This window comes from Papio anubis, chromosome 10 (assembly GCF_008728515.1).
Source record: "Papio anubis isolate 15944 chromosome 10, Panubis1.0, whole genome shotgun sequence".
NCBI lineage: Eukaryota > Metazoa > Chordata > Mammalia > Primates > Cercopithecidae > Papio > Papio anubis.
The window spans coordinates 98,539,612-98,566,507 of record NC_044985.1 but is presented as its reverse complement, the minus strand read 5'-3'; the positions used below and the strand labels follow the sequence as shown (position 1 = coordinate 98,566,507).

At 36.0% G+C, this 26,896-nt stretch overlaps 1 protein-coding gene across 5 annotated transcripts in view; it reads left to right on the top strand.

Moving 5' to 3' along the window:
* BARD1 (BRCA1 associated RING domain 1) overlaps window positions 1-26,896 on the top strand; it is an 84,428-nt gene that overhangs the window by 38,894 nt on the left and 18,638 nt on the right. For all 5 annotated transcript variants that reach the window (XM_003907914.5, XM_017946902.2, XM_009182998.4 and 2 more), the window contains 4 exons: window positions 5,545-5,625; window positions 7,210-7,382; window positions 21,374-21,482; window positions 26,550-26,682. In XM_003907914.5, coding sequence (XP_003907963.4) covers window positions 5,545-5,625; window positions 7,210-7,382; window positions 21,374-21,482; window positions 26,550-26,682 — 496 coding nt within the window. The remainder of the gene's footprint in view (window positions 1-5,544; window positions 5,626-7,209; window positions 7,383-21,373; window positions 21,483-26,549; window positions 26,683-26,896) is intronic.

Here is a 26,896-nt window from a genome sequence, read left to right as displayed (position 1 = left end):
GAGCTTGCAGTGAGCTGAGATTGCACCACTGCCCTCCAGCATAGGCGACAGTGAGACTCCATCTCAAAAAACAAACAAAAAGAAAACATTTTGTAAGGCTATACCTGCTATAGATGGGATTACACTGATGGTTCTGGAAATGACTCACCATTTTAGATGCCATTAATATCATTGGTGATTCATAGGAAGATGTCCAAATGTTAACATTAACAGTGGTTTGGAAAACAGTTGATTATAATTTTCATGGATGACTTGGAGGGGTTCAGGACTTCAGTGGAGAAAGTAACTATAGGTACAGTAGAAATAGCAAGATAACTAGAATTAGAAGTGGGGCCTGAAGGTGCAACTGATTGCTAGAGTCTCATGATCAGACTTTAATGGATGAGGCATTGTTTGTTATGGATGAGAAAGAAAGTGGTTTCTTCAGATGGAATCTACTTCTGGTAAAGGTGCTGTGAACATTGTTGAAATGACACCAAAGGATTTAGGAAATTACATCATCTTAGTTGATAAAACAGCATCAGGGTTTGAGAGGATTGGCTCCAATCTTGAGAGAAGTTCTGCATGGATAAAATACTACCAAACAGTATCACATGCTACAGAGAAATCTTTCATGAAATGAAGCTAGTTGATGTGGCATACTTTATTGTTGTCTTGTTTTAAGAAACTCATAAACACCCAAACCTTCAGCAACTACCTGCTTGCTCAGTCAGCAGCCACAGCATCAAGGCAAGACCATCTAGCAAAAAGATTGTCACCATTTTTTAGCAATAAAGTTATTTTCAATTAAGGTCTGTTCATTTTTTAAAAAACATAATGCTATTGCACACTTAGTAGATTACAGTATAGTGTAGATATAACTTTTATATGCGCTGGGAAACCAGAAGATTTGTGTGACCTGCTTTATTTACTTTAATCACAGTGTATTTGCTTTAATCACAGTGATCTGGAACTGAACCGACAGTATCTCCGAGGTATGCCTGTATTTTATTCAGTAAATTCTAACTAAGAAGCCAGAGAAATATTTAACATATTTTAGAGTTTCATTCCAGATGGTTAATTTTTGTTTGTTTGTTTTAATGGCATCTAATTGCCAAGAAGGGAATTTTTTGGTTCCTGGTCAGTTCATTTACATGGAAAAGGAAAAGCTTAACCATGCTAGGCAAGTCATTTGTCTTATACGTAATTGTAATGTTCTGTATTGTTTCTATGAATATGTTTATTATTAGTGGTATTTTAGAAGAGCTAAGCTTTATAATAAGGAAAAGTTTTGTTTGTGTGTGTATGTTTTTGGAAAGTTTATATTGCTGGAATATGTGTGGATCTGCTATATGTACAGATGTGTGAAGGATCTTTCCTTTGATTGAAAGATTAACAATAAAAGATTCAGTGGGATACACACACACTCTTATTTTCAGCCTTCAATATATTACTTGAAAATACCAAATTCATTGAAAATTTTTAATAAGCCTTGGCAAATACTTTCCTTAGATAAATTATTTTTGCTATGGTTTAAGAAAAGTTCAGTTATTCTTTCAAGTTGTGAGAAGCTCAAAAGTGAGTATTTGAAAGTAATTTAAAGAAGCCAGAATCAAAACTTAATTTATTTCCTGGCTACTTCATATCAGTTCAAGCTTATCCAGTTACTGTAGACTCTATCTAATTATCATAATTTTATTTATGCGCATGACATTACATTTACATGAAGTAGAAAGATGAAAATATGACAAACTTTCAAGTACTAGGGAGGAGAAAGCAGATTGGTTATAAAAAGCAAGCCGTTTGCTAATCAGCTATGCAGTTCAGGGGTGGGGAGAATGTTAACAGAAGACACTTTGATAATATGAAGAGGTGACATGAAAGAAAAATAGCAACTGTCTAGCAACCTTAAAAGAGAGTCTACCTTTAATCTTTAAATTGTCACTCTGTTTCTGTTTGACTATTCCCATGAGACTCTTCCATTTCACAATTGTGTTTATATTATTTTTTAAGCTTCTTTAAGTTAATGTTTTTTTTGCATTATCATATAGAATTAGAATGGGGAAATTTTTGAGAAGGTTTTCTTGTGTGAGTACTTTCATGTTGAAGATAGGGAATGTGTGTGGTTCTGACAGTTTATCTGCTCACTTATTACAGGATTGTTTTGGGAAAAATATCAAATTTGTATCTTGGCAGATATTCCTGCATTCATTTGTAACTGATATGAATATAAAGCAAAAGTTGCAGGGGCTCACACCTGTAATCCCAATCGTTTTGGAAGCTAAGGCAGGAGATTGCTTGAGTCCATTAGTTTGGGCAACATAGTGAGACCCCCATCTCTACAAAAAAATTAAAAAAAAATTAGCCAGGCCTGGTGATGTATGCCTGTAGTCCTAGCTACTACTCAGGAGGCTGGGGCAGAAGAATTGCTTGGGCCTAGGAGCTTGAAGTTACAGTGAGCTATGATCGTGCCATTGCACTCCAGTTGCTAAATACATGGTAACTTGCTCTAGAAATGGAATTTGCACTGTTAAGAAATCTGGGAAAATGTTGCCTTTTTTTTTTTCTTTCTTTCTTTCTTTCTTGAAACTGGGGTAATTAATTTGAAACCTATAATCCTTTTAGGCCCATTGAGCATTTAAGGTCATTTTGTTAATTTAGGAATATAAAATATGTGTTGCATGCGGATTTACTGTTTTAGAAAACGGAAGATTTGAGCAACAGCCCAGAGCACAGAAACAGAGACAATTAGAAATAAAAAGCTTTTTTTTTTTTTTTTTTTACTGAGATGGAGTCTCGCTCTGTTGCCCAGGCTGCAGTGCGGTGGTGTGATTTCAGCTCACTGCAACCTCCGCCTCCTGGGTTCAAGCAATTCTCCTGTCTCAGCCTCCTGAGTAGCTAGGATTAAAGGCGTGCGTCACCAAGCCTGGCTACTTTTTGTGTTTTTAGTAGAGACGGGATTTCACCATGTTGGCTAGGCTGATGTCAAACTCCTGACTTTGTGATTTGCCCACCTCAGCCTCCCAAAGTGCTGGGATTACAGGTGTGAGCCACTGGATCCAGCCAGCAATATTTTTTAAAAAGCAAAAAAAAAAAAAAAAAAATCAAATATTGTATTTAGGAGAATTAGTGATTTCTACATTATCAAACCAACAGAGGAAAAAAAATTCATTTCAGGAAAGAGTATTGGGAGAGGGGGTGGGTGGGGAGAGATTTATTCACTAAAGAAGCACAAAGCTCATTGAACACAATATTATGCATGTAACTTCTGTCTATAGCTTTTTATTCAGTCTTTTTTGAGAGTATGCTCTGCTGGTTATTTTTGCTTTAGATTCATGGACTTAGGTACCGCACCCTGCCCTGTTATCCTAAAAGAACTGATTTAGTTATATTTGCAGTAACTGGTGATAATAGTGTAATTTCAAGAAAATTTTTACCTTCATCCCACTGCATAAATGCCTCCTTCCTAAAGCCTGACATTGTTTTACAAAGGGACAGTATCTTTTATATTACAGCTAGAGATTTTTTAAAAGGCTTTAAGCGTTAACACATACTTAAAATGTAATATATAATTAAATATAAACGATAGATGTCAGATCTTTACACATTACACGAAGGGACAAATTTAAGAGACCCTGGTATTAGATAGCTTGAGGATTATTATCTCTCATTTCTAGGAAAATGAACTAAAAAGAAGAGTGGGGGGGGCAGACTACCTGAGACCAGTTCCCGTGACTTAATTCCTTTGCCACAGTCTACTTGTGCTGGAGGCTGGCAGCAGAGGGAAGCTTTTTTTTTTTTTTCCTCCTCCTTATTTCAAAAGACAGCTTTAAAGTGACCTTAAAAGTCCACTCACTTATAGTAAGATTTAGTTGGATCATGACACACAAGACAGGGTTCAAAACTGGAAGGGGGTCTTCAATTTTAATGCCATTTAATAATTGACACTGCCTTAATATGAAAGCCGAATTAATATTGTCTGCCTTTAGAGTATTTTCCTTGCCTTGTGCCTCATTTTAATTCACTTATTCCCCAGATCTTGTTCATCTCATTTAAAAAGAGGCTTTGAATTCTAAAGTAAAGTTACTGTATTTCTTACTTTTCCTCATCTGCCTCCTCTGCACTGCATCAGTGTGCTACTGTTGCTACTGTTCCAACATTGTTGCGTAGCTCTCCAGAGTACTGGAATAGAGAAATAGAGTGAGAAATTGAAAACCGTTTGTTAGAAAAGACTTGTAAGGCTGGCCGGGCGCGGTGGCTCAAGCCTGTAATCCCAGCACTTTGGGAGGCCGAGACGGGCGGATCACAAGGTCAGGAGATCTAGACCATCCTGGCTAACACGGTGAAACCCCGTCTCTAGTAAAAAAATACAAAAAAAAAAAAATTAGCCGGGCGAGGTGGCGGGCACCTGTAGTCCCGGCTACTCGGGAGGCTGAGGCAGAGCGGAGATCACACCACTGCACTCCAGCCTGGGCGACTGAGCGAGACTCCATCTCAAAAAAAAAAAAAAAGAAAGAAAAGAAAAGAAAAGACTTGTAAGGCTACATCACAGAAGCTCTATTTCCTATAGTTGAGTTAGTTGATAATGGGTGGTGATTTTAGTCCTGAACTGGACGGGGAGCAGGGGAATAAAAATGTAATGTTGATTCTGTGGGCTGATTTGAATAGGTTTGTACTGATCTTTTTTGCCATTTTACACAGAGCAGTTGTTGCTTCCTAGAAAATGTTGTTGAACAAATAAGGTGAATATAAACTAGATTAATGTATTAGGATGGAGTAACTGCCAATAAAATGGCAGTTTTTTAACTTTGGTTTCACTGAGTAGTCTTCTGGGCTAAACAGTTTTGTTTGTTTTAAATAATACTAAGAAGCCATTTACATATATGCTTAAAATTGGTTTTTTTCCTATTTCAAATACAAAAAAATTATATTTTTCTTAAAACAAATGAAATTATGGCTTTTACAACTTCATTATGAGCAGATGATCTTTGACCAGTGTCCTTTATTTGGTACCTTGAAATGAATTTTGAATATGACTTTCTAATAGGTTTTGTAGTCTGTATTCAAGCATGGCTGTATTTCTTGATATCTCAGAATAATTTATACATAGATAATTTCTTTTTTGTTTCATTTTTTTTTGAGACAAAGTCTCACTCTGTGGCCCAGGCTGGAGTGCAGTGACATGATCTTGGCTCACTGCAACCTCTGCCTCCCGGGCTCAAGTGATTCTCCTGCCTCAGCCTCCCAAGTAGCTGGGATTCCAGGCTGACACCACTTTGCCCAAGTAGTTTTCTATTTTTAGTAGAGACGGGGTTTCACCATGTTGATCAGGCTGGTCTCAAACTCCTGACCTCAGGTGATCCACCCACCTTGGCCTCTCAAAGTGCTGGGATTATAGGCGTGAGCCACCACACCTAGCCTAATAATTTATTAACTCATGAATAGTAGCCTTAAGAGAAAACGATTTAAGTTTTACTTTATATTGAAGAAGACAGCATTTTAAAAAATCTCAATATTTTCCTTTCTTTCCTTAATGCTTTTTAATTTCCATTTTCATTTTTCTAGGGTGACATACCTTCTGTTGAGTACCTTTTACAAAATGGAAGTGATCCAAATGTTAAAGACCATGCTGGATGGACACCATTGGTAGTTGTCTGGTTTTTATTCTCATTCTTTTTATGTTTTACAGTTATTATAGTTTATAGTTACGTAGTTGTCTATATATCATCCTCTGCCACATACCCTCTTTTTAGTGTGAAGAATTTATGTTTTCATCAAGTATGAGGACATGATTATTTTCCTTCTAGCTTTTCATTTGTGACAGGCAAGAAATTGGTTACCTTTTGACATACTACCTTTAGATTTAGGAATCCACTTGTAATATATTGCAGAATTTAGCTAATGTCTGGAGGTAACAGCTACAGCTGACATCAGGCTCCATTCTGTAGCACTGCATGTTACTGGAACCAAATTTCTTGGAACAAAAAGAGGTCAGAGGAACTGAGTATAGGAAAGTGATCACAAGGAAGTGATTCTTACTGAGGGTCCTTCTTAGCCTCAGTTATACCCTATCCAATTGTAGATATATAAGGCAGTAGAAATCTTTGCTTATACTAAACATTTTTAAAAAGTCTTTACTTATTATTACTAAAAATAAAAATGTGAAGCATAATCTGGAAACAGAATGACACAAATACTTGGAAACAATTGCTATGTAGGCCAATTACATTAGGGCAATAAACATGAGCTTTGAATGCAGCCACAGAAGTGTCAGCAAATGAAGTAGATGCCTTCATCCTGTAAACTAGAGATTCAGCCCAGAAATTAGGAGACTCAATAGGCTAGGTGCAAAAAAGCCGGGAGGGTTTAGTCTGGATCAGTCACTTTGCTGGCTGGACTCTACTGGCTGGCTAACCTTTTCAAAGAAAGGTTAATTTTATTTTTTCTTCAAAGCCACTAAGGCAAGTTGTAGTCAAGATTGGTTAGTGATTTAGAGGGTTTAGTGCCTAATTTGGATTCCTTTCTCCTAAAAATAGACCTACAGATGTTGAGTGTGTTATCGCTTATTATGAATTGAAATAGATGTACTTAAAAAGTATAGAATACCAGAGATTTGTTAGAATATAGCATTGTTTGTAGTTCATTAGACATAAGGAAAGATTTAGATCTAAGGCGTCTTTGAACACTCCATTGTTGCCACTTCTGTCATTCAGCAAGCTCTTTTTGTATTCCTACTCGTGTTGTTTCTCTTATCAATAACAGCAGCCATACAGCAATCTGTAGGTTCAGCAAATAGCTTGTCTTAAAACCCTCCTTCACGGATACTTACTTTGTTGCACGATATGTGTATGTACTGGTACAAATTTTATATATCATCTTGTTATTAAATATGTAGTCTTTATTTCTTAATGTTTTACATTTATTGTAGAACATTTAAGGAGCTACCATTGGTTTAAAACTACATTTTCTTCTTAAAAAAAAAAAAAAGTGCTTGACCTAAGGCTCAAATGAGAATAGCCTTTTCTTTTTTCATGAATTACACAGATCTTGATCAAAAGATTATTAATAGTAACTTTCACTCTGTCAACAACTTAGTCTTTCTGAGTATTTAGGTAACAATAAATTTGCTGCCTGACGTTTACATTTATTTTTCTAAAGTGTGGTATTATAATATCATCCATTGCTCTTTCTTATCACTTCTTTCACTTCTTTTTCAAAAAATTTAATTAGCATGAAGCTTGCAGTCATGGGCACCTGAAGGTAGTGGAATTATTGCTCCAGCATAAGGCATTGGTAAACACCACTGGGTATCAAAATGACTCACCACTTCACGATGCAGCCAAGAATGGGCACATGGATATAGTCAAGCTGTTACTTTCCTATGGAGCCTCCAGAAATGCTGTGTAAGTAGTTCAACTTAAAAATTATTTTTAAAATCGATCTATATTCTTGAATCAAGGTATGTGATAAAGCAGAGACTTTAATACTCAAGTTGATGGCTTTCTTCACTTTCACAACTAAAATTAGATGTGATCATCAAATTCTGCATTTGTAATCGGCATTCATGCCCTTCCTCTTTATGATACAGTTGGTCCTTCATATTCTTGGGTTCCACACTTGAGGATTCAGCCAACCGCAGATCAAAAATAATTGGGAAATATCAATGACAGATCGGATAAAGAAAATGTGGTACATATATACCATGGAATACTATGCAGCCACAAAAAAGAATGAGATCATGTCTTTTGTGGGCACATGGATGGAGCTGGAGGCCATTATCCTTAGTAAACTAACGCATGAACAGAAAACCAAGTACTGCGAAATGATGAGAATTCATGAACACAAAGAAGGGAACAACAGACACCAGGGTCTACTTGAGTGTGGAGGGTGGGAGGAGGGAGAGGAGCAGAAAAAATAACTATTAGGTACTAGGCTGAATACATAGGTGGTGAAATAATCTGTACAACACACACCTGTTACACAAGTTTACCTATATAACAAATCTTCACAACTTAAATAGACCTAAAATAAAAGTTAAAAAAAAAGGGGGGGGAAGACAATAAAGAATAACAATACAATGATAAGTAATATAGTAAAACAATATAGTATAAATATTTATACAGCATTTCATACTATTAGGTATTACAAGTAATCTGGAGATGATTTAAAGTATACAGGAGGATGTGTGTAGTTTACAAGTAAATACTGTGCCATTTTTTGCAAGAGACTTGAGCAGCTGCACATTCTGACATCATCGGGATCGAGGAACCAATTCCCCATAGATACCAACGGGGATAACTGGCATATTTAGGGGAGATTTATTTTCTTAATTCAGAAACAATTGTCCATTTTGGAAGCCTTCACTTAATGGAAAAATTTACTTAGTGTTTATATTCTGATTGATTTACACTTGATTTACACTTTCATAAGCAATTGTTGTAGAAATAATTATTTTGTATGCTTCCTAATAGTTTGGAATTATTTTAAATATTTCATTCCCATTTTATTTTTTCTGCATATTTACTATAACGACAGGTAAAGCATGTAAGAATTTAAATATTGGGCCAGTGCAGTTGAATTATTTCTTAGATTTTTCACATCATTCACATGAGGTTCTAGGTAAACTTTTTGCAATATCAGGACACAGAGATGCATTAGTGAATGCCAGCAGCTGGATTTTAAAATTGGTATTGTCAAGTGTGTCACAAGTAAATGCTGTATGTAGATTTTGTATCTTTAATCTGTAACTTGGTTCATGTCTCCCTATGTATTATTTTATTCTTTTCAGTTAATTAAGTAGTCGAAATGAAAATGCAGGTATTGCCTCTCTGCCCTTGTTGCTTCTATAGGTTTGAAAAGAGCACACAAAAATTAAGTTTCCAATGGTAACAGATGCAAATAAGAATTATAAAATGCAGAGCCTCTAGGTTGTAATTTTTTATTGGTAACTATTTAACATAATTGAAAACCAAATTAATAATGCAATAATGCAAACCATACCTTGGTGCTGTTTCAGTAAATGTGTCTAGTCTCTTTTATCTCTCATAACAGGTTATAAGATAATTGGGGCAAATTCAGGGGATGTATATGTGTGTGTGTATGTATATATATGTATATACATATATATACATACACACACACATATACATCCCCTGAATTTGAATTCATATTTGAACATACATATATATATATTTTTTTCTTCTGGTTGGGGTGTGTGTGTGTGTCTGTGTGTCTGTGTCTCCATATACATAGACCTAACAGAGATAACTATTTCTTTGTAAGGACCTAACCGATATGACTCTCCCATATGTGTTGCAAGCTATTTGGTAAAGCAAATTATTGCTTGGGTCAGGTGAAACTGACTAGTTTTCATTCTAGGGTGCTTAAATCAGCCATGACTACTTTAATGAATAGAGCACTGGTCAGGGCGTTAGGGAATCTAGCTTTTATTTGTGACTCCATTATTGACTTTATAGCTTCAGGCAGGTTAATTTCTGTGCCTTGGTGTCCTCACCTATAAAACATGGGTGATGCCTGCTGCGTTTCTATTTCTTCAGAGCATAGTGAGGATTAATGAGCCAAAACACAGAGCCTCTCTTGTGGTTTATACACCATGATTCGTCACTGCACTGTGAGGGCTTATTAATATACAAGGAGTGGCAGACAGTGAGTCTGCCTTCACAGGTGCCTTCAGTGTTGTTTTAAGTAGGACTACCTAGTAAAGTGGCAACTTTAGGTATATCTATACCTCAGCACTGTCCAATAGGCCTTTCTGTGGTGATGGAAATGTTTATATCTATGCTAGACATTCAATAGCGACTAGCCACCTCTACTGTTGAACACTTGAAAATTAGCTGTTGCTACTGAGGAATACTTTTTAAAATGGATTTTATTTTAACCACATGTGCCAGGGACTACTGCGTTGGACAGCTGGTTGATACAGCTGGATAGTTGGGAAGTAGGGTTTATTTCACACAAGATGTTGGGACTGATATTGGATAAAGGATAGTAGGGCAGATGAAAGCATAGATTTAATCCTAGGGTACAAGAGTGTGGTAGCTGTTTCTGAAAATTTCCTTTCCAGACTATTGGTCTTCATACTTAAGTATTTTCCTGTGTTTTTTGCCTTTTAAAAAAGGTTGTAGTCATTGTTCATCTGATTGGCTTTACAAATTTCTTAACTGTTCTCCTCCTTTTCATATTACTTTTCTTTAATTCTCTTTCCATACTGCAACCAGAGTGCCTTCAGAAAAACATGAGTCTGGCCAGATCATTTATTTGCTTAAAACCCTTCCATGGCTTCCTCTTAATGTTTTTTAAAATAAAGGTTAAACCCCAAAATATGGTTTATAAGACCCTGGATGGTCTGGTCGCATCATTCTTTCCACAGCTTCTCCTTTCCCCTTTTCATATCTAGCATTTTCTTTAATTCATCTTTCCATACTGCAACCAGAGTTGCCTTCAGAAAAACATGAGTCTGGCCAGATCATTTATCTCCTAGCCTTAAAACCCTTCCATGGCATTCCTCTATAATGTTTGTTTTTGGTAGCCAGTTTCTCATTTGAGTTTCACTTGGGTTATCCTGTCCTTTTGGCTGCCTTTTCCTGATGTGGTGCTTCTCCCCAGTCACAGGACTTACTGTTTCCTACCTTCTCATGAGGCTGTAAACTGTATGGGCCAGGGATCACATCTGCCCTCCCTAGCTCTGCCAAGTGCCTAATGTAGTCTATGTCCACATTTGTTTGTAGAGTGAATTCGTGTTTGAATGAATGAAGATTTTAGTATACTTTTTCCTGTTTTTTGATAAAAGGTCAGATGACATGAAAATGGGAATTGCGTCCTTCTGCCACTACCTTTACTGTATGACAAGATGTCTAAAACCAAATTTCCCTTATCTGTGCCTTTTCTAAGGTGGTCGAACTGGTTCCTGGTAGCTTTTACCCAACTGGCATCCATGGAATGTTACTTTGTGTGGGATTGTGGCTACCCAAAGTAATTCCTATAGCCTTGACTTTTAAGTGCATGCTTTCTCAGTGTTCTAGATACTGTCTTCTAGAATTAGGTAGTAACAGATGAGAATAGATGAAATTTATTCCTGCCCTTTCCTCCATTTCTTAAGAAGATCATGGGAAGGGGATCCGGAGCATGGAGACTATGGGATTCTTACTACTATTTTTTCTTCCTGAAGCTCTTATTCTTCATAAGCCATTAACAGCTCAGTTTCTGAATCTGAGTTGGCAAACAAACTTTTTCTTTCTCTGCTTACTATATCTCTTTTACTCTTGGTGGAACTCCTTTCTCAATAAGTAGGCCTAAACTCTTCCCATGGAAGAAGGCTAAGAACCAGCAAGGGCAAACACCATTCTGTCTGACCCTCTTTAGGGTTTGCTACTTTGACTGATTGAAGAAGTAAAGTCCTTTTTGCTTATTGTAAATTTCTAAATGGCCTCCTTTAGCTCTAGGACAGACATTTTGGCTGTCTTCTTTATGACCTCAAGGTTGAAGTTTTCTCTTAGATGCCTTCCTCTCCTCTTAAGTCTTCTCATAGTCCCTCCATTGCTCCTTTGTCTCATCACCTCCTCAGTGGTCTGGCTGCTTCTGTTCTAGTAGGAGTGAACAGGCTGTTAAAGCACTGATTATAGAATGGTGTGAGACATGCCTGCATAGCACGGTGCTCACAGTAGTATGCAAGTCTCGACTAGGGCTGCAAGTAAGACCAGAGGAAGTCACAGAAGGCTTTCTGGAAGAAGAAGAACTCCGAGTTTTGAAAACGTAGAACAGGAGGATGGGCTTTTCAGAAAGACAAGATATGGGTGCTAAGGTCCTCGAGGCCAGACTGCTGCTTCATTCGTTCTAGGAACTTCTGTTAGTGATGTAAGTGGAATAAAAGGATGGAGGAGGATGAGAGGCCAGAGAAGGTGGGCAGGGACTTTGAAAGGCTGTGTGCTAAACAGAGTGCTGATTTTAAGTTGAAAATCTCCTCCTCCACACTGGGGAGGGAACTCAGTTAAGAGGTTTGTCCAGTAATCCAGGAAAGGAGTGATGAGAGTCAAATCAAAGTAGTGACAGTAGTGGTGGGAGGGGTGTGGGATGGGGAATAGCCATATTTATTAATTTATTCTTTCAAATGATGTTTGATTTACTTTGTACTGTTTCAAAAATACCATATTAGGATGTTTTGAAGTTGGGTAAGTACATAGATTCTAGTGGAGTACCGATTAGGATGTTGATTGAAATTGGGTAAGTGTATAGATTACAGTGGATTAGTAAAGTTGGTTTTTATCAAGTGGATTGATAAACTTGATGTCGTGTGTTATTCTTTAAATGGATACATCAATTTGCTAGGTTTTTATTTAGGAATTTTGCATTTTAAAAGTTAGAGTGATTTGTGATTTTATCTTTCATTTTTTACCCTTAGATTTTGGTACCAAAACTACACTCATAACTTCTAAAAGGTAATCAGGACCAAGATACATGTCTCCATTTGTTTAAGCGTTCTGTTATATATATCCTAGTAAAGTTTTTAGTCTGTTTCATATGTATGTATGTATATACATGCATATAACTATTAATTTAGGTTATTCTAGGTATAAGCTGAGTATTCCTTGCCCAAAATGCTTGGGATGAGAAGTATTTTGGATTTCTTTCCCGTTTTGGAATATTTGCGTATACATAGTGAGATGTCTTAGGGATGCTTCCCAAGACTAAATGTGAAATTTATCTATGTTTCATAAATGTTTTATACACATAGCCTGAAGGTAATTTTATACAATATTTTAAACAATTTTATGCATTAAAAAGGTTTTGTAAGTACTATGTTTGGAATTTTCCACTTGCGTCATGTTGGTGCTTAAAAAGTTTCCAATTTCGGAGCATTTCAAATTTCAGATTTTTGGGTTAGCGATGCTCAACCTGTATAGTATTTGATTATTTGTTGCTAGTAAACTGGATATTGTGTTAATAAACATAATTTGTTATTCTTGATATATAGGAGAGCTGTTAATTTAGTACGTTTCTATCCAGTCAGCACCTAATTCTAAAGATCTAATTTATTAACTTCTGTTTATTATTGCATTTGTCAGTGCTTCCAGAATGATACAATAATGATAGTTGGCTTGCTTGTTTCGTTCTTCCTTTTTTAAAAAAGTACTGACCCGTAGAGTTATATTCAATTTTAATATCCATATTAAATACAAAGGTTAATGTTCTTTATTGCCATGTGGAAACTTTCTTCCCTTTATTATTTTCTGATAAGATTGTATTTTATTTTATTGAATGATTTTCAGCTTCTGCGGAGATGATCTTAAACTTGTTTGTTTGTTTTTGTTTTGGAAATAGGGTCTCACTGTGTTGCCCAAGCTAGTCTTGAACTCCTGGGCTCAAGCGATCCTCCCACCTCAGCCTCCCAAAGCTTATGTTTTTTTGACTATTGATGTTATTAATACATGTTTAAATATTAAATCATGCTTGTATTCCTGGGATAAACTTGACGTAGTGTAGTATGTTTAAACACAAATTTTACATAAATTTGCTAGGGTTTTAGGAATTTTGTGTTTCTGATTATAAGTTAGAGTGATTTGTGATTTTATCCTTCTTTTTTTACCTCAGATTTTGGTACCAAAATTATAGTCATAGTTTCTAAAAAGTAACCAGGATGCTTTTTTTTTTTTTTCTTTTTACCTTTTGTGTTCTCTGGAACATGAATAGAATATCTTCTGGAAATATCCTGCCCCCTGCTAAGTTGGCATAACATTATCTATTTTAATAACTCACATATTATATAATTTTTGGAGATCTCTCCAATTTTGTTATTAGTAGTAATCTGATATACTAATGTATTAATAATAAAATACAGACACTAAAGAGAAAATGGACTTTTCTTTTTATCCCATGAAGTTCATCCTTAAAAAGTCCCCGTGGACTGTAAAAATTTTACTTATTTTGCCATTTTGTCTGAGGCTGCAATTTTGATTAACTGTATAACTTTCCTGTTACTGTAAGAATATTAGTTTGAATTAGAAGAGTAAATATTTTTGTAATGCAGCCCTAGGAGAGAGAAGAAAAACTAAGACAAAGTCCAGCCTTAGAGTTAGTCTCGGATGTCACTGGGAGTGAGGAAAGCTTGTATAAGAGGGCTAAGTAATCCAGGTTTTATCCTGATACATGTTCTGGTATTATTAATAAGTTATGGGTCGGGTGTGGTGGCTCATGCCTGTAATCCCAACACTTTGGGAGACCGAGGAGGGTGGATCACTTGAGGTCAGGAGTTCGATACCAGCCTGGCCAACATGGTGAAACCCCATCTCTACTAAAAATACAAAAATTAGCCAGGTGTGGCCGTGTGTGCCTGTAGTCCAACTACTCGGGAGGCTGAGGCACAAGAATTGCTTGAACCTAGGAGGCGGAGGTTGCAGTAAACCAAGATGGTGCCACAGAACTCCAACCTGGGTGACAGAGTGAGACTCAGTCTCAAAAAATAATAATAAGCTACCATGAATGGTGCTAAGTAAGATGTGACTTTAAATATTGGAGACCAGGCTTAAGAACTGTCTTTTCAGTAGTGGCTTATAAAATACAAAGATAACTGAGAGCTTTTTTTGTAGCCCAGGAAGTGGGTACAGTTAACACCTTAGTCATACAAGTCAGGCATTAAATGTGTGTGGAAAACTAGACATAGGAAAAAGAATGGAGTATTTTCTGCTGCAAAGCCAAGTGAATTTAAAAGCATCCTATTGAATATTGGTGGAGGGAAATCTTGAAACCTTATAAGGCCACACAATAACTAAGAATTAACCATATTGTGGTATGAATTTAAAGTCAATGATACTCTTTATTTGCCATCTTCACTGTTTAATTTTAAAATAAACAAGCTTTTATAGTTCACCAGTGAAGTCTCCCAACCCTATTTTTTTCCCATAGAGGCTATGTTTTTATTAATTTTCCTACTGCAATGTTTTTGGGCCCTAAATCTTTATAATTATGGAGGATTCGAATATACAGGGCAAAGTCATATATCTACTTCAGACTTTCTCTTTTGTTTTGATTTAACTTTACTATTCTGGCAACTTACTTTTTTTTATGTGTTTTGCATTTAAATAACAGTATTAATTCATTTAACCCCCTCTTTTTTTTTTTTTTTTTTTTTTTGCATAAAAATGTACCTTTTGTGAACTAAAACAATAAGAAAGAAAATCAGTTCTGTTTTAACCCTAGATCATGAGAAAAAGGTTTATATAATCTTTGTTGTCTGGGAATATTTATAATTGTTCAAAACATCATTGGTAATCTGTCTTCCCCACTGCCTTCTGTACATCCCAGTGTGAAGCTAGAACCACAGCTCTTACGGTCACATCAGAACCATTTTGAGTGTGTGGAGAGTAACATATGCTTTTTTTTTTTTTTTTTTTTAATGGATATGTAGGATTTTAGAATGTGGTACTTGATCTACCATTAACAGAGTTTTCCTTGGAAGGATGTTGAATTCTGAAGTAGAAAATATTATATGGACCATTGGACCTATTAATTGTCCCACTGCCCTAGGTTAATTTTAAAAAATTAATTGCCTACAACAGAGATAATTTATGTTTTATAGCTTAAAAAACCCATGTCACTATTTTGAATTACTCTGCTTTATCCTGCTCCATAGCAGGCAAAGTGACTTGAAAAATTAAATCTATGTGTTTGCAATTTTGTGGTTGTTCATGAAGGATTTCATTCATGAACTCTCTTGGTATCCTGTCATGGTGATAGATTTAGCATTAGTAAAAGTGCGTTTTTTCATATGTTTTTGCAGTTTGGATGATCTGTACATGGAAGGACAAGTTTAAATTTGCCCATCTCTCCTTTCTTTCATTAGTGGTGTAATGAATTCAGATCACCATTGTCTACCGTATTATTACTGAGGGGAAAAGGATATTAAAAGGATTTACTGCATCCTGAATATAGCCTTTGGGACAAAACTGAAACATTAAACAACACAGTTTAACCCTTTCATAAGTACTTCCTTTTCCTCATTTTCAGAATCAGAAAGATTCCTAGTTAGGAAAAGGATTTTCAAAGTTTTATTCTTATTCTGTTTATGTACCCGCTTTTCTTCCTTACCCTTTCAGGTCTGGGGAGCTTTACCAGACTGCAAAACCTTTTCTGTGTGCTTCTCTGCTTTCCTCCTCTGAGTTCTGGGAGGCCAGAAACTACCTTTTATCTCATTGTTTCTTTAGTGCCAAAAGTTGTTGGTACGTTTTCTTCAAAGTACTTGTTGAATGATGAGTATTTTCCAAACTAATTACAAAACAGTGTTTGTGACTTTTCCCCTACATGGTTATACAAATATCCTCATTCCATGTGTGTTAAATAAATAAATGATTAATGCTACTTCTGATATATGCAGTGTGTATATCACACATTATGCATATTAATATATATATATTTTCACATCGAATCTATCAACATCAGTAACAAATCATCCAATATTTCGTACTACATTTTAGATAGCAAAAAGCAATGACACATGAACACCTGGATTGTCTGTTTAAGATTTTAAAACTTACAATCTCCAGTCATATCTTTAAAGATTTTATATGAAGCCTGTTTTCCACATTATGATTTAAAATCATAGGTAAAGGAATAGCGCTAGAGTATATTAGAGAGAAAAAACTGGTGAAATCTGCCAGTGTACTGTGTTGTCAAGGAACAGAAAAAAAATTAGAACCTTTGAATTTTTAGGGTTCATTATATGTATTAGTCCGTTCTCATACTGCTATGAAACACCTGAGACTGGTATTTATAAGGAAAAGAGGTTTAATTGACTCATGGCTCCCCAGGCTGTACAGGAAGGGCCTCAGGAAACTTAAACAGTCATGGTGGAAGGTGAAAGGGAAGCAGGCACGTCTTCCATGGCCGGAGCAGAAGGAAGAGGCAAGGAGGTGCTACACCCTTTTTATTTATTTATTTATAATTTTTTTATTTCTATAGATTTTTGGGGAACAAGTGGTATTTGGTTACACAAGTAAGTTTTTTAGTGGTGATTTGTGAGATTTTGGTGTACCCATCACCCGAGCAGTACACACTGAACCCAATTTGTAGTCTTTTATCCTTCACCACCTTCACACCTTTTCCCCCTGAGTCCCTCAAGTCTGTTGTGTCATTCTTATGCCTTTGCATCCTCATAGCATAGCTCCCACTTAGGAGTGAGAAAATACAATGTTCGGTTTTCCCCCCTGAGTTACTTCACTTACAGTAATATTCTCCAATCCCATCCAGGTGGCTGCAAATGCCATTAGTTCATTCCTTTTTATGCCAGAGTGGTATTCTATTGTATAATACACCACAGTTTCTCTATCCACTGGTTGATTGATGGGCATTTGGGTTGGTTCCACATTTTTGCAGTTGCAAATTGTGCTGCTATAAACATGTGTGTGCAAGTATCTTTTTCATATCATGACTTCTTTTCTTCTGGGTAGATACCCAGTAGTGGGATTGCTGGATCAAATGATAGTTCTAGTTCTTTAAGGAATCTCCAGTTTTCCATAGTGGTTGTACTAGTTTACATTTCCACCAACAGTGTAGAAGTGTTCCCTGTTTACCACATCTATGCCAATATCTGTTATTTTTAAATTTTTTAATTATGCCCATTCTTGCAGGAGTAAGGTGGTATCAGTGTGGTTTTGATTTGCATTTCCCTGGTCATTAGTGCTACACCCTTTTAAACAACCAGATCTGGTGAGAACTCAAACGCTATCACAAGAACAGCAAGGGGGAAATCCGCACCCATGATCCAGTCACTTCCTACCAGGCCCCTCCTCCAGCATTGGGAATTCTAATTTGACATGAGATTTGGGTGGGGACACAAATCGAAACCATATCAGTATAAGTAAAGTATATCATCTACATGTACTCATTTGCAATTCACTGAATTCGAGAGTGTCTTTAATAAGGCATTAAAAGAACTGACTGTCGAAAGTGGTACATGTAAAAGATACTAATATACTGTCATGTACTAGATGTAAATTCAGCAGTTAAGATCTCGACATTTTCATATATTCCAAAATAGTTTTAAATACTTTGGTGTTGCGTTGACCCATACCGTTTAACTAGTAGATACATGTGCCTTTCCATTTTCACAGCGACATACACTTTTTGTCTCTAATGTTTGTTGCTTTATGCCTGATTTTTTCATTGGTTTTTCATGCTGTGTTTGGTTTCTACACATGAGCACACAGTGCCTAGAAGGTTTGATAGAAGGCTTTCTTCCATCAGTTCCGTACATTTCAGTAATCATGTTGCTTATTCCCTACACGGGCCCTTAATGGCTAACCACCATATTCCAGTTTCTAGTCCTGGGCTCAAGGCCATTTAAATCCATCTTTTATTTCACCTTATTACTTGTTTTGATTTGTACTTTATCAGTTTGATACCTGCTTGTTGAAGGAATGTTTATCCTCAGTAGGATTATAGGCAAGGACAGTGTTTCCTAAGTCTTATATATCCCTCCGAAACACCTAGTTTGAGTGGTAAAGCTTTAGGTTAAATCATGCTAGAAAAGAGAGAATTTACTATATTTAAGTGTATTTAGAAAAAGCCATTTTATAAGCTTCCCTGGTCACCCATTCTAATAAATAGCACATCAAGTTATTGATATCTATTTTGAGTCCATGATGTAGTAAATCTTAAAAAGTCTTCTTCCCCTGTATAATGATGAAGAATAATGTATTTATCACTGACTTCTCTCTATAGTAATGAGTTATATTAACAGTGCCTGAGATATGTTGCAACATAACTTTTCCTCTATGTAGTACCTATTTGTTTTATAATGGGAATGAAATCCACCTCTGTGCATTTTAAATTGATTTTTCACACTAATTCTCTAACGAAAGTGTTAGTCTCTTCAAATATATCAATGGGAAGAAAGCACGCATTATTGTGCCCAAATAATAAGAAATCTTACCCACGCCTCATCTTTCCTTGCTGTGGTCTTTGAAGGTTTCACATGTAAACTCACATCTACTTCCAAATGTTAATGGTTCATGACAAAGCAGAAGCAACATGACTGGATTTAATAGGCTGTGTTTCCCATTATGCAGGACTGAGGTTAACCAATTATCTTTCCATCTGTAGCACCTGTAATGTGCCATTCAGTTCATTAGCATTACAGGAGGGCTAAGAGTTTAGTGAATTGTGTGTGAGCAGAAGCCATCCATAATCCAAGCAGAGAAACCACATGTTTTAAGACCATATGAGATAGTAAGCTTTGTATAGTAAGGATCCTAAATATAAATTGGAACTCTGGTAGTCACTTTGTAAAATCATCTTACTGGCTTAGACCATGTTTTACTGGTTGATTTTTGGTTTAAATTCCTCCCTAGCTGATGGTGGTACTTTGAGAAGCACTTAACAGTTTTTTGTGTTGTCATCATGGACTTTTTTTCATATATGTGTAAAATAACTACGCTAATGGATTAAGTTGCTGTGTATTAAAATGCACTTGATTGGGCTCTTATATTTTATTTTTTTGAGGTGTAAGATCTACGTTTGTCTCTGTCAAAAAGTCCTAGTGTGTGCATGGATTTTTTTTTTTTTCCCTCATTTTTTCTTTTTTCATTGAAACAGTGTCTCTTGCTCAGGCTGGAGTACTGTGGCACAATCATGGCTACAGAGTTATTTATTTATTTATTTTGGATGGCATATAATGTGACATTTTTATTGTTGTTTTGTTTATTCATATTTGCACTTGGTGGTTTAAGACCTAGAACATTGGTTCTTCAACTCAGATTTCTATTTTTTTATTGTCATATGTTTAGCATATATGTGTGAGGAGATTGTGTATTTGGTATATGAACATAATAATTTAGAGAATGAATTAGGAAGTATCAAAAATAGTGGATGAGTTTCTTTTAAAATACCCTGAGATTGTCTGCTCTAAATGTAAGCTGTGATGTGTGTCGCTTTGTTTTAAATTATAAAGCTGAAATGCAATCCACTGTGTTATATCTTGGCTGGAGAAAGACTGTTGCCAGAGGAAGGTTGTTGGACTTGGACATAAAGAAGAGTCAGAATACAAACTTGTCAGTGTTTACCCAGGACTGTCCAAAGAAGAAAGCAACTGGACCTGATAGTCACGAATTGCAGTCATTAGAGAAACATTTGCTGTGGTTCATTTCTTACTCTAACACACTAGCTTTCTTTTCTCACTCTGCCATCAAAACAATTTTCACCAAGGTCATTAATGACCTTGTCTGTGAACTCAGTAGATGCTTATATCCTTCATCTACATGACCTCTATGCAGCATCAAACAGAATTGGCATTTTCTACCTTCCACTTCCCTTGATGTTTCTCTCTGTTTCCTTCCAGATCTTTTTCTATACATTTGATACAATTTACAGAGTTAGTATTATACCATGTTTATAACTTTATATCCTATTTACCACATTGCATTTTCACATGAACTTCAGTGGCCATTATATGAATATAGCATAATCTTTAATAAAAACCATAAAAGACTATAAAAGAATTGCTCATTTTGAAAACTTTTTGCCATAGTATAGTGTATTTAAATCATATTCTGAAACCGTATGTAAGGAAACAGAATAGTAGACAGAAGTCCTTTAGTTTTAACAAGTTACTTATAATTGAAATACTTTAGGCTGGGCAATATTTAATTTCAGTGAAATTGAACAAGGAGAATATGACCTTAGTTAAGCCATTGGAACTTGTTCTTCTCTCTTTGTTTTCTTGTCTTGAACAGGATCAAACTGGGATCTCTAAAATCTCTTCCAGCATAACATTCTGTGACTCGTGAATTAGTACATGCTGAGACTTTTGTATCTCTCTGAGCCATAATAGTTTGTTCTGCAATGGTTGTGATTATTACAAGTTATTGTATGCATACATGTTTAAATTAATTTTGAAAGTACTCTTTTCACTACGTTATTAAACTGTTTGTTATGTGGCATAATTTTCCTTCTAATAGAACAAAATCCCTGTCCTGTGAATTTGTCTAATTTTGTATTGGTTTATAAAGACTATAGGGCCTATAACAGCTGTAGTAAATGATTTTTATTGGCATTTGAAAGTCTGTCACTCATAGTGATTGGTGATTATGAAGCCATATTTTAATATGAATAAGAATGCAGAATACAGTTGTGAAAAAATTCATAATACTATATTCAATAAAAACAATCCCTATAATCTGATGTCAGACTGAAATTTTACATCATTTCTCCTTTGAGTTCAGCAGCTTTTGATTCTAGATTCTTCTACCTCATGTGAGTTCTGAGTAATTTATTTTAGTTAAAATTGTATATTATTAAGGATGTTGGAAAATTGTTCTACTGGTGCATTCATGCAGTTAAGAGACTCATTTGACTTACTTAAACACATCTGCACTTACTTTACCAGTAACATATTTGGTCTGCGGCCTGTGGATTATACAGACGATGAAAATATGAAATCACTATTGCTGCTACCAGAGAAGAATGAATCATCCACAACTAGCCATTGCTCGGTAGTAAGTATGGATTCAGCTTTGGGACATTTATATATTTTATTGAAATTGGTTATGAAAAAACATAATAGAAAAATTTCCATTTGGCAAATTGCTTACATTCACCAAACAGTTATTGAGCACTTCCTGAGTGTTAACTACTGTGGATTCAAAGACATAATCAGAGTATAACCATCTAGAAATACTTATTGAGCCTGCTGTGTATTTTAGGCAGCATTCATGAAACAATGACTATGACTGATAGAACGCTTATTCTCAGGGAGGCGCTTACCATCTGGTGAGAGGTAGGAAAGAGACAAACTGGAAATATGTGAACGAATAGAAATAAAATAATTTCAGAAACTTAGACATGAGTGCTTTGAAGATGTTGTAGAGTGTTGTTGGATGGAGGTAGTGGGCTTCCGCAAGGCCACTGCTTTAGCTAGGGTCACAGAGGGAAGCCTTAAAGCACTGATTTAAATTGAAACCTGAATGTTGAAGTGAGGAGGCTGCCAGGTGACTGTCCAGAGGACACAGTGTATAGGCCCTTCAGTGAATTAGACTGGTATGTTAGAAGGTTAGAAAGAAGTTTGTTATTGCTGGAGACTAGCAAGCATCTAAGCAGGACTTTCGGATGGATTACATATGAAGTGTGGGGAAAGAATGGAATAAGTATGACCTTAGCAGTGAAGTAGATGGTAATGCCATTTGTTGCCATGGAGAAGGAAATCAATTGTTTTATTTGCCAATTTGATGTCTGTAAAACATCAAATGGAGATATCGAATAGATCATTGGATATGAAACTATGGAGCTTAGCTAGAGATAAAGTGGAAAGAGTGCCTGTTTCTTAGGAACCCATAGCTTAGCAGGGATTGCAGATGTAAAAACTTTTACTGTACATTGTAATAAATTTGTAAAATAAGCTATAAAAATATACAATAGAATCAAAGTAAGTAGAAACTACAGGAGACGTCAGGAAAAATTTCACAGAAAGGCCAGACGCAGTGGATCGCACCTGTAATCCCAGCACTTTGGGAGGCTGGGGTGGGCGGATCACTTGAGGTCAGGAGTTCGAGACCTGCCTGGTCAACATGGTGAAACCCCGTCTCTATGAAAAATACAAAAAGTAGCCAAGTGTGGTGGCGCACACCTATAGTCCCAGCTACTAGGGAGACTTGAGGCGTGATAATTAATTGAACCCAGGAAGTAAAGATTGCAGTGAGCTAGATCACACCACTGCACTCCATCCTGGGTAACAGAGCAAGACTGTTTCAAAAACTATATATATGCATATATATATATATATATAGAGAGAGAGAGAGAGAGAGACAGAATTTCACAGAGAAGGCTGTCCTGAAGTACTTTTAGGGCTAAACTATTAGTGTGGAGCAAAGTATCTAATAGAATGCTGTTGGTTGCCAGTAACAGAAAACCTTTACTCAAATGCTTGAAAACAGTTTATTACTTTATATAGAATTAATCCCAATGCAGGATAGCTCTGCATTTGCTTAATTTAGCACTTAGTGGTTACATCAAGGAACCCAATTCTTTGTATCTAGCATTTACCTGTGAGACCAGTCCTGACGAGTTTAAGGGGGATTCTGTCCTCACTAAGAAGTTTCCTTTAGTGGTTGTAGAATGATTGCCACAATTCTAGATACGACAGTGGCCAACTGAAAAGAGACACTTTCCGTGGGCTTTCCCTCAAGGAACCCAATTCTTTGTATCTCTTTACCTTGCCATCCTCAGTTTGGGGGATTTGTCCTCACTAAGAAGTTTCCTTTAGTGGTTGTAGAATGATTGCCACAATTCTAGATACGACAGTGGCCAACTGGAATTATAGATGGTAGTTATGTGGGGATGGAGAGAAGGAATTTTAGAGAGAGTTGGTAGACTCACCATATCTAGTACTGCTCAGATGGGGAAAAATAACAGAAAGGGAGGAGCTGAGGTCAAGGATCATTCACAAGAGTAGTAGTAGACGCCATTGTTTAAGATAAGAGGTAGCCTAAGGTAGCTACAGTTTGATGCTCTCATAGGTGCTTTCATGAGCTAGTTACTTTCGTATCTTGAATACTCTGTGTCTTCTGCTTTAGACTTCAGCCTTATAAATGTGTTCCAAACTATAGTTTTGGTAATGAATTGGAAGAGAAGCTAGAAATCAGCAGTTTAATTTTCCCCGTTTACAAATGAGAAAAGGGAGACCTAAAGAGGCTATGATTCGCCCCAGGGTTAACCAGCCATTTTAAAAAAAAAGGTTGTTTTTTTCTTCTTAATGGACCAGTTAGAACTTACATTTCTGAAACCTTAGGTCAGTACTCCATTCAGTCCCACCATACTCAGCAACTATAAATTGACTTGTTTTCTTCATTTGTACTTGCAGTCTGACAGAGCGTAGAATAACAAAGTTGTCCTTTGCTGGTGTTCCTTTTATGTAAAAGCTGGAAAATGATTATTTTAAATGTGTCAAGAATAAAGATATCTTGATGATATTCTTGGAGTCTGAGGGTGGCAATGCCTTTCAGAAAAGGAGGGTTTTTATTATGTAGAAGAGACCTCTACTTCACGCATGTCATGTAGACATGGCCTTTTGAGTATTCTTATTTACTGTCTTAATGGTTGGTACTTGGCTAAGGAAAAGATAATATCAAGTCCTTCAAGTTTAAAGGGTAGTTTCTTAATGTGCAGTCCTGAAGATGGAACCTCTGGAGTGTACCTTCCGTCAGCCACTACCAGTTTCTTCTTCACTCACTCTTTTTCAGTCACATGGGCTGCCTTGCTGTGTCTTGAGTCCACCAAACATACTCTCATTTCAGGTGTGCAGCACCACCTGTTTTTTTTGTTTTTTTTTTTTTTCTTCCGGGAACTAGATGTTCCCATGGCCAGCTTCCTCACACCCTTCAGACCCAGCTCTAGCATAGTCTTAGCAGAGAGGACTCTGTGCCGCTGCATATTAAATAGCAACCTCCCAATGCTGCCTAGCCCCCTTCCCCTGCTGTGTTGTACCATACTATTTCTCATTTGATGTAATGTATTTTTATTTTATTGTGTTGTTTTCCCCTCTCAACTAGAATATAAACTGTGTGAGGGCAGGGGCTGGCTTTTTTGTTTACTATAATAGCCCTAGCATTGAAAACAGTGTTTGGCACATACTGAGTGTTCAGTAAGTGTCTGCTGAATGCATGAATGAGCATTAGAGTATTCTTTATGATACATACTTGCCTCTGAAACAAGCACAAGTGCTTGGTAGCTTAGTCTGGAACCCTTTAAATAGTGATGTCCAGTGAGCTGCTTTAGGGAACATCACGCAGATGGGAAGGGGTTTGAATTTCCCTACTTCCCCTTTAGGATTTTTGTGTTTCAAGTAAAATTTAGTGGCTGTTGGAAAACGGCTTTAAGTTTGAGAAGCAACCTCTAATCTTTTAAAAATTTAAAAAGCTCCTTATCATTCGCTTTGAGACTTCTGTGTTCGTGATTCATTTTGAGCAGCATATTTATCTAAGAAGATTTTTTTCTAGATTTTTTAACCCCATTTTTGATGAACTTAAGAAAAACTAATGATTTTATCTAAGAAAAAGTACCCTATTTAATTATTCCTTTGAATTTAATGCTAATAAACATAGTATCTGATCTCTATAAAATCAGGGTATTCAACCTTCGGGGTGTTTTTTTGCACCTCTTTTGAGCCTCATGGGTCAGAGACCTATGCTTATTCAAGTCACATCCCCAGCCCCCATGCCACCTCACCCCAAATCAGACATGTGGCTTTGGCAGCTGTTTGCTTTATGTTTTATTATAGCATTCTTTAACTGTGAGAAATGAGTGCCAGTTTCTATTTTTTATGCAAATTTTTAAAAGTACGATAGGAAAATACTTGACCCACTTTGGTGCTTTCCTTAGGTTGCTAGAAATAGTATCATATGCTATATTTAGAAATGATATCTTTTTCACTCTTGTATTTTGTGCAGAGAACTAATGTAGCTGAAGTAGTGTTATATATTGAGAAGTAATGTGTTCTATTTAGATGTATTTAGTAATGTGTTCTATTTTTATGGTATTTGTGTAACTTAATAAGAAATTTTGAAATACTGTAGTATTTTTAAATATTATCAAAGAGTAATTGAATAATCCATAAAGTACGCTGAATTATTTATTTTCATGTGAGGAGTATTTATAACATTTAGGTTAGATGTGGTTACATCATTTTACAATTTAGTGACTAGGAAAGATGAGCTGAACTTTTAAGTGCTGAATTCTGTCATTTTTACATCATCTTACAATTTAGTGACTAGGAAAGAAGAGCTGAATTCTGTCATTTACAAACACTTTTATGTAAATATATATATATATGAGATATATATGGACATATATTATTTCCTTGAGTCTTTCACTTCTCAGCCTTAATGCTATCCACTGTTACCTTCTCTTTATTTTTGTCTTTTTTAACTCTGTGAATTCTAAGTCTACATTTTAAAGTGAAACTATTAGTCTTTGTTAGAGCACTTTTTTCTTAGTCATGAGCTGCATGGACTATTTATGGATCTGATCTCCTAAGTTTTGAATTAACTTGTCTGTTTTTCTCTTTTCTTAGTTTCGAGGGGTTACTATTTTGATAATTTGTTTTCTATTTTTTAGGTCAGCACTGTTCTAGAAGCCTTGGCATTCTTTGATTTTTCAGATAATCTCAGTTTAATAACAGACCAAGTTTGAGTTACTCTATTGGGACAAGTTAGTGGAGGTGGAATAGGGAACTGCTGATTTTAAGTGGATATTTTGGGTTACTTGGGGAAAGAAAAAGACTTACTGGTGACAGAATGAAGTAAAACCCTGGAGAGACGCAATTTAAAATTGAAGAAACAAGATGCCCTGGGTATGGAGAGCTATCTCAGTTGACATTTTCTTGAGGGAAAAATAAAGAGAAAAATAATTAAAAGGTTCTGGGTGTAGATTCAATGGAAATTACTGAAAATTATTAGACAGAGTAAACTAAGTAATGAAATTCAAGCTTATATCAAGTAACAGTCTGTTTAATGTCTTCGTCTAGTCTTCTAATGTTTTTAACACTGTGGCATCTCCTTTTATATTAACAGATGAACACTGGGCAGCGTAGGGATGGACCTCTTGTACTTATAGGCAGTGGGCTCTCTTCAGAACAACAGAAGATGCTCAGTGAACTTGCAGCAATTCTTAAGGCTAAAAAATGTACTGAGTTTGACAGTACAGGTGAGGATTTTGAATTTTGGGGGGGGTAGAAAAAAATGTTAGATAATCCTTTTGGAGAACTGCCTTTGACAATTTACATATATTTTAACCATTGGGTGATGGCTGTATACTTCGCATCTTGTAATAAATCTAAGTTTTTTTTCAGTAATAAACTACTTATAGACAATGTAGTTAGGAAATGTAAAGTTTAAAGGTTTGCATATATTTTAGGACA